The sequence below is a fragment of the Artemia franciscana genome, chromosome 2 (assembly GCF_032884065.1).
Source record: "Artemia franciscana chromosome 2, ASM3288406v1, whole genome shotgun sequence".
In the NCBI taxonomy this organism is placed as follows: Eukaryota; Metazoa; Arthropoda; class Branchiopoda; order Anostraca; family Artemiidae; genus Artemia; species Artemia franciscana.
The window spans coordinates 6,649,464-6,664,024 of NC_088864.1; the positions used below are offsets into that span (position 1 = coordinate 6,649,464).

The window sequence follows — 14,561 nt, forward strand, 5'->3', positions numbered from 1 at the left end:
TTAGAAATTCTGTTTGTTTTTACTTAAGAAAGTTTTGTTTTGTTACTTGAAATGAAAAAAAAATGTCTATCCTACAGCAATTCAATGTGTTGTGATATTAAAATGTAATATTTTTTTTTACTTTCTGAATTACTTCGTTATTTTTAGAATTTTCTATTTTGTTTGCTAGCCTAAGTAGACCACAATTATTTTTTTTTAGATGGACGGGGCTTGCAAATGATCAAATTTACGTTAACTCATATCCCTTGACCAAGATTACCGGATTTTTTGAAAAACAGAAAGACTTGTTTGTTCCTTTTACTATTTGTGCTTGTGCTGGCATAAAACAGGATTCAAAATAGATCTCAAATGTTATTCGATTGGTATTGGATGAGGAACGCCAGTGACAAGAACTTTTTTACTCACAATTTCTGAACTTATTTCAACATGTTCGTGGTGTAAGAGGGCTTTTATGCACTGAAAGAAAGAGTAAAAGAGCAAGTCCCCTCCTCCCAAAAATGGACTCAATGTGTTTGTTTTGATTTTTTTGGTAAATGGTTTAAGAAAGGATCAGTACCAAAAACTTTTTGTTTTTACTTCTTTTGGGGCGTAAACGAAAAACTGATCTGATTTAAATACACTCCTGTAAGTGCATTTGACAAGCATATCCTAAGGTATCCTTTCCTTCCCTTCCCTCGGAAATTGGCTTAAATTAGTATGTCTTTAAGGATGATTGACTCCCCGTAGTCCCCGAGGTAAGGCTGTAAGCTGTGAAATTCGATCATTATTTACATAAAGTATTGGCTATTTGGAAGTGTACAGATATTTTTTTAGGAGAATTTATCTTGTGGGGTGGTGGGGTTTCATTGAGAGGATCTCTCCGAGGGCAGAAGGGAATTTTCCATGGAGGAGCAGCTTGATTTCGTAGTGTTATTTAAAAAACAATCAGTAATTAAATATAAAAGTATTTTCAACTGAGAGTGAAAATTAACATTAAAACGGACAGAAACTATTATTTACATGAGGGGGTTTATCACCTCATCAATACCTCACTCTTTGCGTCAAAGTTTTTTTATAGCTTTCAAAGAGCTTATTTTACAAATTTAACGGCCGGTGTGTTTGAAGAGTCATTCTTAAATAATTGTAGCAATAAGTCAAACCTTAGTGTAAAGAGCAAGCCACATCCACCCTTATATGCGTAGTAATTTCTGTTAATTTTAAGTTTTTAATGTTCCTCCTTAGTTTCAGTTGAAAAACTTGTTTTTTTGTTTAATACTACCACAAAACCGACTGAGGAATTAACTATTATTTGATTTGTCGAATAAGCAATTGAAAATAAGGCTTGATCTGCAAAAACCTCTAGAAATTCCAAATTTTGCTTCAAGTAGTTTCAATAGGCCTGTGCTCTATAACTTGCAAACATAAATAAAACAAGTGTCGAAATAGATGTCAGGGTTTAAGGAGTCAACAATCTACAAAAATTACAGTTTTTCTAGTTTGTCGACTACAAAAAGTTACAGTTTGGAGTATAGAGAAAAAAATTCTATAAGCTGCCTCCGATTACATCAACAACAACAAAAAAATTACAGTGTTAAAATATTGATCTACATTATAAATAACTTAAATCAATTAACTAAGGTCATAGGTTAACCCAAACAAATGTAAAAACTTGTTTGATCTAGTCTTAGAAATTATAAGTTAGAAATTAGAATTATAAGTCTTATTTTCAGTGGGTAATACAAGCACTATGATTTAAAGATTGGTTAAGGCTAGGTCTTAAAAGTAGCCTGGCTCCAAATAACCTTCATTAAGGATTGGTCTTCTTTGAAGGAAACATCTTCAAAAGAGTGATAGATCTTAACTAAATATCATAATTAAAAATCCAAATATAAAGTTTCCTTAACTGTAATGTATATCTGCTTTTTCCCTGCCTAATTTTTCAAAATATGTAAAGGTTTAGAATAGCCTAGCTTCTCTTCAGAAGGTGACATGTTAGAACAAAAGAGGGTAAAATTCTAGTTGAGTGATTCTAGTATTTCTAAAAATACAATTCCTGTTATTTGAGTAAAATTCTGAGCAATATCAATGGATTTTTTTTTCAAAATTTAGGAAATGTATTTGCGTAGCTTTAAAACCTTATAAGTTGGGATTGAGCAAAATTGTGAAGCAACCATTTTTGTTGTTCTTGATGTAAGCAGAAGATCTATTTTACAAAGTTTCACTTTTATAAAACACACATTTTTGAAGGTCAGGACCCTCTAGAGAGATGAGTGAAGGTAGGTACTTCAAAATACCTCCCTGGGGCATACTTTGGTAAAATTATAGCAAACCACATAACTGGCTTTCATATAAAGTGAATATACCAATTGATGCCTATTTCTATGCTATTTACAAATACTTACATCTACCTCAAATTTAGATTTAAGCATTTTTTGAGCTCATAAAAACTACCTAAATATGGGGTATAAAAAGGCTAAAAACCTATGTCTCAAACTTTAAAACATTGATCCCAAACATATTGTTTCATTATAAATCCACTTTTTTTTAATGTTATATAATCCACAAGCACTGATTTTCTAACATTAATTTGGATAAATTTATTTACTCTCTTAAAAAAAGTAACTCTATTAAAATATACTCTCTTAAAATGTGCTCATAAATATGATGTTACTTGTGTTATTCTTTTCTTAAAACTAAGACTATTAAAAAAAAAAAAATTTAAACTTGTGACCCAGCCAAGCAGAAAACAAGATAAAATCCTAGAAATGCTACTTGTTAGTTTTCATGGGATTGAGAAATTGGTCAGCTGTTTTTTTCAAAAATGCAATCCCCAAATTTTGAGGGATTTCCCCCTAAAATCTCTCTGTTTCCCTGAAAAAAAATTGGTTATTGGAAAAAATCATTTGCTCAGTGTAGCCACCTTTAATGATTTATTGGTAGTGACTATCATTTCTACTTACTTAATATAATTTTTCATTAATTTCCAAAATTTTTGTCTCAATTATTTTCATATAATCAAAAACCAGACAAAGATTATGGAAATAAAGATATTTCTCCCTATGTCAGTAAAAGCATAATGCTCATAGGATAATACAATTTCTTCAAAATTTTCTTGAAAGTAGTGGTAAAGAATTTATCTGAACACATTTATGTTCAGCGGTATGCTGAACATTCATGCTGAGAGGGTTTTTAGACAGATCAACCATAAGTTTTAATTTTGTTTTCTTTTGGCATTCTATTTAATTTTCAAAGGTCTGAAGACATAAGGGACTTGGAATATACAATAATTCTCAAATGAAAAAGTTATATTTTAGAATACCATTGTAAAATCGAAGTATGGTTCATATCTAGAGAAATGGGACACTTTTTTGGTAAATTTATAGATATTCTCAAAACTAAGCTAAAAATTAGGTGAGTTTACCACTCTATGCATTTTCCATGTTCTTTTGAAAGATAACAGTCATTTTACTTAGAAACTTAATAGACCCTGTATTATGATACCCCTTTCTCTTATTTTTAACTATAGAACAGTGCTAAAATATTGAATAAAAACTTAAAGTCAAGATTTGTGACCTTTTTCTCAAACGTAAGATATTTTAGACATTTTTTATTGAGATATAACATATTTGTTATCTATATATTATTTATTTCTATTTTTAATTCATGATTTGTGAGAAATCATTTGAAAACTAATATGCCAGGTGCTTCTGCTTTTGTTTGCTTGTTATCTGCTATTTCCTTCGTTTTTTATGGCACTTGGTATTAACCAAGTGACATATAGCAGTCGCCAATTCTGTCGGTCTGTCGGTCTGTCTGTCGGTCCTGGTTTTGCTACTTTAGGCACTTCCAGGTAAGCTAGGACGATGAAATTTGGCAAGCGTATCAGGGACCGGACCAGATTAAATTAGAAATAGTCATTTTCCTGATTTGACCATCTGGGGGGGAGTGGGGGCCCAGTTAATTTGCAAAAAATAGAAAAAATGAAGTATTTTTAACTTATCAGCGGGTGATTGGATCTTAATGAAATTTGATGTTTGGAATGATATTGTGTCTCAGAGCTCTTATTTTAAATCCCGACCGGATCTGATGACATTGGGGGGAGTTGGAGGGGGAAAACCTAAAGTCCCGGTTTTGCTACTTTAGGCACTTCCAGGTAAGCTAGGACAATGAAATTTGGCAAGCGTATCAGGGACCGGACCAGATTAAATTAGAAATAGTCGTTTTCCCGATTTGACCATCTGGGGGGGGGGAGTGGGGGCCGGTTAATTCGGAAAAAATAGAAAAAATGAAGTATTTTTAACTTATGAGCGGGTGATTGGATCTTAATGAAATTTGATGTTTGGAATGATATTGTGTCTCAGAGCTCTTATTTTAAATCCCGACTGGGTCTGATGACATTGGGGGGAGTTGGAGGGGGGAAACCTAAAATCTTGGAAAACACTTAGAGTGGAGGGATCGGGATGAAACTTGATGGGAAAAATAAGCCTAAGTCCCAGATACATGATTGACATAATCGGAACTGATTTGCTCTCTTTGGGGTAGTTGGGGGGGGAGTAATTCTTAAAAATTAGAAAAAAGAGGTATTTTCAACTTACGAACGGGTGATCGGATCTCAATGAAATTTGATGTTTAGAAGGATATGGTTTCTGAGAGCTCTTATTTTAAACCCGAACGGATCTGGTGACATTGGGGGGGAGTTGGGAGGGAGAAACCTAAAAATTGGAAAACACTTAGAGTGGAGGGATCGGGATGAAACTTGGTGGAAAAAAAAACACGAGTCCTAGATACATGATTGACATAACCAGAACGGATCCGCTCTCTTTGGGGTAGTTGGGGGGGGGGGGGGGTTAATTCTGAAAAATTAGAAAAAATGAGGTATTTTTAACTTACGAACGGGTGATTGGATCTCCATGAAATTTGATTTTTAGAAGGATATCGTGTCTCCAAGCTCTTATTTTAAATCCTGACCGGATCTGGTGACATTGGGGGAAGTTTGGGGTGGGGAAACCTAAAATGATGGGAAACGCTTAGATTGGAGGGATTGGGATGAAACTTGGTTGGAAAAATAAGCAGAAGTCTTGCATACGTGATTTACATAATTGGAACGGATCCGCTCAATTGCGGGGGGTAATTCTGAAAAATAAGAAAAATGATGTATTTTTAACTTACGAAGGAGTGATCGGATCTTCATGAAACTTCATATTTAGAAAGACCTCGTAACTCCGATATCTTATTTTAAATCTCAACCGGATCAAGCGTAATTGGGGGGGGGGGGCAGTTGGGGGGGACCGGAAATCTTAGAAAATACTTAAAGCGGTGAGATCAGGATGAAACTGGATGGGAAGAATAGAAACCTGTCTAAGATACGTGACTGACATAACTGGACCGGATCTGCTCTCTTTGGTGGAATTGGGGGGGGGGGGGGTAATATTGAAAATTGTGGTATTTGTAACTTACGAAAGGGTGACCAGATCTTAATGAAATTTGATATTTAGAAGGATCTTGTGCTTTAAAGTTCTAATTTCAATTTCCGACCAGATCCTGTGACATTCGGGGGAGTTGGAGGGGGGAACCGGAATTCTTGGAAAACATGAAAATTGGAGTATTTATATCTTACGAATAGATGATCGGATCGTAATGAAATTTGATTTTTAGAAGGAATTCATGTCTCAGAACTCTTATTTCAAATCCCGACCAGATCTTTTAACATTGTGGGGATTTGGAGGGGGAAATCGTGGAAAAACATTTGGAGTGTAGGAATCGGGATGAAGCTTGGTGGATAGAATAAACAAATGTCCTTGATACGTGATTGACAGAATCGTACTGGATTCGCTCTCTTTGGGGGAGTTGGGGGGAGGGGTTCAGTGATTTGGCGAGTTCGGTGCTTCTGGACGTGCTAGGGCGATGAAAATTGGTAGGCGTGTCAGGGAGCTGCACAATTTGACTTGATAAAGTCGTTTTCCCAGATTCAACCATCTGGGGGGCAAAAGGGAGAGGAAAAATTAGAAAAAATTAGGCATTTATAACTTACGAGTGGGTGATCGGATCTTAATGAATTTTGATATTTAGAGGGACTTTGTGACTCAGAGCTCTTATTTTAAATCTTGACCGGCATTAAGCCTCTTATTTTCCTTTTTAAATCAATCTATTGATTCATAGAATTTTGCCTGAGCTCATACCATATGATCTCTTGGCTCTTAGCTCTTCTCGCCTCGTCACAAGTGCCATATGAGCTCTTAGCTCTTGTTTTTTTAAATAAATGCATTAAGTTCCTTTGTTTCTGAAATGGCATTCCTTTATTTTTAACATATCCCAATAACTGGTTCCCTCTCTATAATCATGTTGTTCATGCTAACAGGCTTTGTTTCAAACAAAACTGTCACTTATTCTTGACAGCAGGATGACATAGATGGCAAATGATATTGTGCAGGTAAAAAACAATCAAAGGCATGTAATTTAAGAAAAAAAGAAAATTAAAGTTGGGTGTTTATATTTATTTAAATTGAATTCTCACCATGGCAATTGTGTTACAATTTCCTTGTAAAATTTGGTTATGCCTGTGCTATATGCATAACCTTGCTTATCTTTTTATTTTTTTTTATAGTTTGCTGAATTTTTTTATTCATTTTTTTAATATTCTATATCTTTTTTTTCAGCTGTTTGTTTGTCAAAGTACCAAGTACACTAAAAATGAATTTTGATTCTTAAAATTGGTTAAGAGGGACCTAAAACAGTCATATACGTCTTATAAAATTAGGAAAAATGGGAGCTCAATTTAGAAATGCAAAAGATACTTGATGCAGATATGGAGTTTCAATACCTATTGAGTGCTTAGTTCAAACGCAGATCAAGAGCAAAATATTGAAGGGGGATTAGCAATTTGAATAAAGCACCAACAATTTACCAAATTGACAAGTCTATTTTAAAAAAGAGTGAAATTTTTTTGAAACTGGATTTTAAACTTTTTAGTTGCAACAGGCTGTGGTTTATCTTTAGTAGGTTGCTACAGAGGCTTGGAGGGGTAAAATAAGAAGGTTGGGTTGAAGGTTGGTCTAGCTATTGGTTTTGACCATGCAAATTTGTATGGTCCCAATTTTAGAATTTAAAAACCAATTTTAACAGAATATACATATTTAATAATCTGGAAGGATATTAGAAGAATTGAAGATCTGTGGTTAATTTAATTTGTAAGTTAATAATAATATGTAATATTCTCTGATTTACTTCCTCTAAAAAAATTATAATTTATAGCAGGTCTGCTTTGACAGAATGATGGGTTTCATTCTCTAATCTAAATACTTATGTGGTAAGTTTGCATGTTAAAATATTGCTCTGTTGAATATATTGTTTACAACATCAGGAAATTCTCCTAAAAAGTTTAATGTACTGAAGTACCTTGTTTTTTTTTTAAAGCATGTTTTTAAATATTTGGTAACAATATGACTTGGTTTATATTTATTAGTTGCTAAAAAGGTAAGTCTAGATGGAAAACTATTAAAAAGGTTGAATGGCAAACTTCTGGAAAACTTTTGTTTCAAATTGACTTAATTTTAAAGGGTTTCTGGGTATTACAATATCTTTGTCCTCTATCTTAGGCTACAGCTGTCACTGTAAGCATGGCATGTAGAAAATTTGTTGAACAGAGATTATTTTTGTGTTTTTTACATCAGTATATTGTCTTAAGGTGTTATTAAAGAGTTGTAATAAATGGTGAAATTTATTTCATAATGACATTGGCATAGATGCTGAAACAATATTTGTATAACAAAGTTATTGAAAGCAAATTTAGACCTTGTCATAAGTCAGTCCCAGGAAGATTGTCCTCCTTAGTTATCCTAAACAATTGATCAATTTTTCAATATTATTTTAGAAAAACATTGTTACATTTTATTTACTCAAATATTGTTACATATTTCTTAAATTTCTTCAGTTTACTTTACATTTGAATTTCAATTTCCTTTAAAAGGTAATTACTTAATTTTTAATTAACATACCCTCTTGAGAATCATAATGACATATACACAATAGGGCTACACTTTGTAGTTTTTTAAGCAGTAAGACCATGAATAATGCTTTTATATCAGGAGTTAAACCATATTTTCCAGCCTAATTATTTTTGGCTTGGAAAATTCACGAATGGAATATAGCTAACAGTCCTATTTTGCTTTTTTACAGTGAAAGTTTATTACAATTTAAAATGAACAACTGCACTTTAAAAATAGTTATATCAAAAAGGCTGTTTTAGAGTTTTTGCACCCTTTTCTTAAAAAAGCTAAATCAGATTTCTTATGCCTTTAACTTCTGAAGGAGTTAAGCATATTATTTAATCTGTGTTAAGATAAAATCTGCTTTGAAGTGGCTAAAAGCTGATATTAGTCATCAATCATTACATATTTTCTATTTTAGGACTCTTCTGGCCAAAACTTATGTTGTATCCAAGTGTTGATGACAGTAATATACTTCTCATAATTTGCATAAGCTCCATTCCAAGATCATTCATGGACTTGTCATAAATTCTGAAAATGGCTGATCTCATTGTGATTTCTGAGGATTATTTCATTAAAAGCGGTAATTCTATATAGTTAAGTTTTCTGTTACAAAATAAAAGAAAAGTTACTTTGATTTGGGAAATATTTGTCACCTTTTATTCTCCTTCCTTATTAAGTGGTCACAAGGGAAAAAATGTAACTGCTGCACAACACATTTAAATTTAGTTTATTATCTTTTATATTTAAATTTGGTGGGACGAGTAATCATCCTGTAGACATTTTTTTAGTCATCCTGTCTGTTTTTCTGTCAATCTTTACCATTTGCAGGTATGATGAACGAAGAATTACCACCAAAGCAGGGGTTTTGTATCTCTTGTTTGGGAACTAATGCAGAAAATACCCAATGGATTGGTATTTATTTCTTTACCTTTAATTTGTCAATTTTGCTGTGATTGTTAAGCTGTAAAATGTTATTTTTTTGTTTATATTCTTTTATTCAATATTCATTTTTCTAATTCACTACGTTATCCTAAATTTACACTTACGAGCAATTAGTTCTATGTTATGAATACTTTTTTTTTGAATTTTAGGTTTTATTTTTTCTATGTTAATGAGTTTTATTGAATGTTTCAGGTTTTGCTTTGCTTTATAAAAAGCAGATTTTAAAATCAATTTGTGATAAAACCTGAATAGACATCTAATTTTATGTATATATATACAATGTCTGTATCTTTACATTGTTATGCGTAACTAAAAAGAAAAAAGTAGTCAGATTTGTTTAGTTTTAAAGCTTTACTGTTAAATTTTTCTATATCTGTTTAATTTAAAACTTGTTTTAGAAGTTGAAGACACTTTACCATGTGACTTTGAGATACCCTTTCATTTTCCAAGCCGTCTTTTGTCACTAGAACGTGAAGATGTCCCCTTGTTCAATTTACCTAGCATTTCAGGAGCAAGTAAATCTGAATACGACGCCCAGGAATCAGAAGCCAAATGTAATAACAGCAAAGGTACATCTGAAATATTGTGTTTTGTTGATTGATATGTATTAGATAATATTCTATTGGACAGAAATTAGACAAAGGGACTTAATCGTAAGGTTGTCCTTTTTGTCTTTTCTTATTCCAATGTGCAGGTGTTTGCCAAACCGTTTTGTAGTCTTTCATGAAAAATTTTAAAAATTTAGTGTAAAGTAGTTTGGTAGATTTTATTATTCTTCAAAAGGTTCTATAATAAGTGTTAAACCTACATCTCTAAGTAAATTTTACAATCCATATTTACAGTGTATATTTCTCTTTATAATAATTTTCTTGATTTATAAAATAAATATTTATAAATAATTATTTATAATACTTCTTAATAATTCTCTCTCTGTTAATAAATAATTCTCTTTTTTATTTATAAAAATTTCTCTTATAAACATCTGTCCATCATTTTGATTTCAAGTTGAATTTGCAAGAAGCAGAAAATCGGCTGTTATGATCTGAACTACCTACCAAAACTTTTTAGTGTAGAATATTGACTGAAAACACTAGATTCAAATAAAAATACCAAATTCATTTTGTGCAGATGAAGTCGAAAGTTTTTTTATTAGTTTTTTGAACGAGTTGTTTTAAATATATAACAAAACGAGCATACCGAGTCGCATTGAATAAAAAGAAATGACCTAAGTCAGTTTAACCTTAGGCTTAGAAATAATAGTTTAAATAGGGGTAAATCTTCTTAATAGAAAGTGAAAAACAATACATGAATGAAAAACAATATTCAATAATGAATATTTTAAAATTTTTACCTGATAGCAGTTTGGCAGGTTTGCTATTTTGAAAAGGTTTGATAAAAAGCATTAAAACTACTATATCTCTATATAAATTTTACAATCCATATTTATAGTGTATATTTCTCCTTTTAATTCATTTTGTGCAGATGAAGTCAAAAGTTCATTTGTCTGTTTTTAGAACGAGCTGTTTTAAATAATTAGCTAGAAAAGCAAAGCAAGTCGCATAGGTTTTAAAAAAGCAACGAAAATCACGTTATCCTCAGCTCTTGCAGATAACAGTTCAAATAGGGATAAATCCTTTTAATAGAAAGTGAAAAACGATGACAAAAAAAATTGGCTATTTGCTGATGACGATGTCACTGAATGTTTGACCAAAATATCCCTTTTCGTTTCTTTTTTTTCACTGTCTATTAAAAGGATTTATCCCTATTTGAACTGGTATTTTCTAAGGCCTGAGGAAAACGTGCCTTTCTTAGATTTTTTTTTTAATCCAGAGCTTTGCAGCTACTCAAAATATTCTTACCTTCAAATTTACTTTTTGGATCCTATTAGCTCTTCCTCTTTTAGTTGCAATAATTTCCAATAGTTGTTGTAATATTTCCTATCCTTCAATTTCAGTTTGATTTATCCCTTCGTATAATTTTTGAATATTTAAAGTTTCATTTTCCTTTTTTTCTTACATTAGAGTAAATAATTTTAAAAGCTAATACAAGTGTCACAATGAGGGTTAGAAGAGGGAATAAAAATAACATTAGTCGTTAAAACATCAAAATATATACCATTTTCTTTTAACACTGTAGACTTTTAGAACATATTGAAGTAATTTTTTTTTACTCTGTAGACTATCAAATCATTTTGAAATGTATGTTTTTTGTATGCGGTTTTTAGTTAGATATTTTGATTTATTCGCTTTTTTTTTGTTCTTAACTTTCTTTAATTTTTAAAAAACATTCCTTTTTTTAAAGAGACTTTTAAATTTTTAGGTTGCTTTTCATCAAACATGTCTGGACTACACTTACAGGGAAATACTTCACTAGTTATTTCAAAGAATCCATCTACGAACAGTTTCTCAGATGAATCAGAACCTGAAGAAAAAGGCGTTCAAAATCAGGGAACAGGTTTAAAAAGTTGCCTGCAAAGTATAAGGTATAGAAATTTGGAAAGATGTCAAAAAACTCATAAAGAGAAAAAAACATATTTATGTGACGTATGTGACAAAATATTTTCTCGAATGCGTAATTTGAACAAACATCAAAGAATTCATACAGGTGAGAAACCATTTAAGTGTGATGTTTGTGACCAAACCTTTTCTCAGGCAGGAAATTTGAACCAGCACCAAAGAGTACATACGGGGGAGAAACCGTTTATATGCGATGTATGTTTCAAGACCTTTCCTCTGGCACATAGTTTGAACAGGCACCAAAGAGTGCATACGGGTGAAAAACCGTATAAATGTGATGTGTGTGACCAAACTTTTTCTCAAGTAGGATATTTGAACCGGCATCAAAGAAAGCATACTGGTGAGAAGCCGTTTATATGTGATGTTTGTAAAAAAGGCTTTTCTGAACTGGGCAATTTGAACAAGCACCAAAAAGTTCATACAGGTGAGAAGCCGTTTAAATGCGATGTTTGTAAAAAAGGCTTTTCTGTACTGGGTAGTTTGAACAGGCACCAAACAGTACATACGGGTGAGAAGCTGTTTAAATGCGATGTATGTAAAAAAGGCTTTTCTGAACTGGGTGGTTTGAACAGGCACCAAAAAGTGCATACGGGTGAGAAGCTCTTTAAATGCGATGTATGTAAAAAATGCTTTTCTGAACTGGGTAGTTTAAACAGGCACCAAACAGTGCATACAGGTGAGAAGCCGTTTAAATGCGATGTATGTAAAAAATGCTTTTCTCAATTGGGCAGTTTGAACAGGCACCAAAGAGTGCATATGGCTGAGTAGCCATTTAAATTTTTGTTTAATGTGAGAAGTGTTTTAAGCAAGTTTGCAGTTTAAATACACATCAAAGACTGCATACAGGCGAGAAATCTTTCAAATGGATTTGTCTGTAAAAATAAAACCTTTCTGATCTGTGCAATTTTTACCATCATCAAAAAAGTTCATGCAGAAGTTTAAGAAGATTATCGTAAGACAAACTGTGTCCTCATTGATTTGGGATTTTAATTCTCACTACCACTGAGTAGTTTTTAATAAGAGTAGTTTTTAATTAGATAAGTGTTTTTAATGTTTTTCTATGCGTTTAGCTTCTACAGCGATTTCATCATCATCCTGTGAAAAGTAGTAATACAAATTTGCTTGATTGTCACAAATGTGATGTATGCAAGAAATGCTTGTCCACATCAGGGTTTTTGAATGAGCTCCAAAGAGTTCATTCAACTATTTAAAATATTATTTTAAAAAAATATTCAAAAGATGATTTAAAAGAAACTATTTAAAGGATGATTTATGCAAGATGCGTTTGCCGTGACTTGGACTGTCTGAACAAGCTTAAAAATTTCCATACAAATGAGACACTATTTAAACGTGGTTTATGCAAAAGAGTATTTTCATTTAAGTCGGCCCTGAATTAGCCTCCAACAACCTATTCTAGAAAGACCTCTCATTTTATGGAGACCTTCTGGTACAATTGTGGTTTTTATTGTAAGAAGAAAACTTTGTAAAGAATAAATTTTTCACATATTTTGGGCTAATATTTCATTTTTAATTTATTCTTTGGATGTTTTTGTCTAGTTTTCTGGTAATTCCATATTTTGGCAAGTGAAGTTCGTCTTTCTGCCGATCACCGATATAGAATTACGTGAGCAGAAAAAAACAACAACAAAATCCTTCTCAAATCAATACCCTCAAAAGAAACAGAATTGTACATTGTTTAAAGCTGAAATGCATAATAATCAAGATTCAAAGAAACTTAACATTTACCCAAGATATAATTAGTCGACATTAGTTTCATATAGGTCCACAAAAAAGATGAAAAGAATAACAAGGCTAAAGAAACGGAAACTATGAATCAATTAAAAAAAAAAAAAAAAAAATGGCTCATTTGTGTTCCTTTTTCTTGTTTATAAACTATCCTTTCTGATTTACTTCGGTTCTGATTTAAAAAAAAGAACCCAGTTGTGTTTTCTATTTGCTTGGAAATTCCATTTGTCAGTACTTGGAAAAGTTCTGTTTTGTTACTTGAAAATAAAAGTTATCTTCCCTAAAGTATTTCAATGTGCTGTGTTATTAAAATGTGTTAAATATTTTACTCTCTGAATTTCTTTATTATTTTTAGAATTTTGTTTGCTATCCTAAGTAGACCACAATTTTTTTTTTTACATGGATGCTGCTTGCAAATGATCAAATTTATGCTAACTCGCATCCCTTGGCCAAGGTTACCAAAATTTTGAAAAACTAAAAGACTTGTTTGTTTGTCCTACCATTTGTGCTGGCCTAAAACGGGATTCAAAGTAAAACCCAAATTTGTTATTGGCATTGAATAAGGAATACCAATGAAAATAATTTTTAATTACATTTCATGAACTGATGCCAACATCTTCGTGGTGTAAGAAGGCTCTTATGTAGTAAAAGAGCAAGTCCCCTCCTCCCAAAAAATAGACTAAACATGTTTGTTTTGATTCTTTCAACGAACGGTTTAAGAAAGGATCAATGCCAAAAAATTATTTGTTTGACTTCTTTTGGGGCGTAAAAGAAAAACTGATATGATTTAAAGTTACTGCTGTAAGTTCCTTTGTTAAGCATATCCTAAGGTATTCTTTCCTTCCCTAGGAAATTTGCTTAAATTAGGATGTCTGTAAGGAAAATTGACTCCCCGCAGCCCCCCGAGGTAAGGTTGCAAGCTATGAAAATTGACCATTATTTAAATATATTATTGGCTATTAGGAGTTTACAGATATTTTTCGAGGATAATTTATCTCGAGGACTGGAGGGGTTTTAGTAAGAGGATCTTTCCGAGGGTGCAAGGGAATTTTGCTTGGAGGAGGAGGAGCTTGTTTTCCTGACGTTATTCAAAAAAAATCAGTAATTAAATAAAAGAAAAATTCAACTGAAAGTGAAAAGAAATATTAAACGGACAGAAACTATTATCTATATAAAGGGGGTTATCCCATCATCAATACCTTGCTCTTTACGTTAAAGTATTTTTATAACTTTCAAAAAGCTTATTATACAAATCTAACAGCCGATGTGTTTGAGATGTCATTCTTAAATAATTTAATAATAAGTCAAACCTTATTGTAAAGAGCAAAAGACAACCCCCCTCATATGCGTAATAATCTCTGTTAATTTTAAGTTTTAATGTTCCTCCTTA

The 14,561-nt window shown here is 32.0% G+C and overlaps 1 protein-coding gene across 2 annotated transcripts; it reads left to right on the plus strand.

Annotated features, from left to right (window-relative positions):
• The first annotated feature begins 1,481 nt into the window (after positions 1-1,481).
• LOC136036787 (zinc finger protein 664-like) lies at positions 1,482-13,885 on the plus strand. Of its 2 annotated transcripts, none has more exons than XM_065719116.1 (4): positions 1,482-1,640; positions 8,386-8,547; positions 9,308-9,478; positions 11,229-13,885. In XM_065719116.1, exons 2-4 carry the CDS (start codon positions 8,502-8,504, stop codon positions 12,191-12,193), a joined length of 1,182 nt encoding a protein of 393 aa, XP_065575188.1. In that variant the 5' UTR covers positions 1,482-1,640; positions 8,386-8,501; the 3' UTR covers positions 12,194-13,885. The 2 variants fall into 2 exon arrangements, with proteins under 2 accessions (XP_065575188.1, XP_065575193.1); XM_065719121.1 differs by lacking the exon at positions 1,482-1,640 and adding an exon at positions 1,656-2,255.
• The last annotated feature ends 676 nt before the right edge of the window (positions 13,886-14,561 follow it).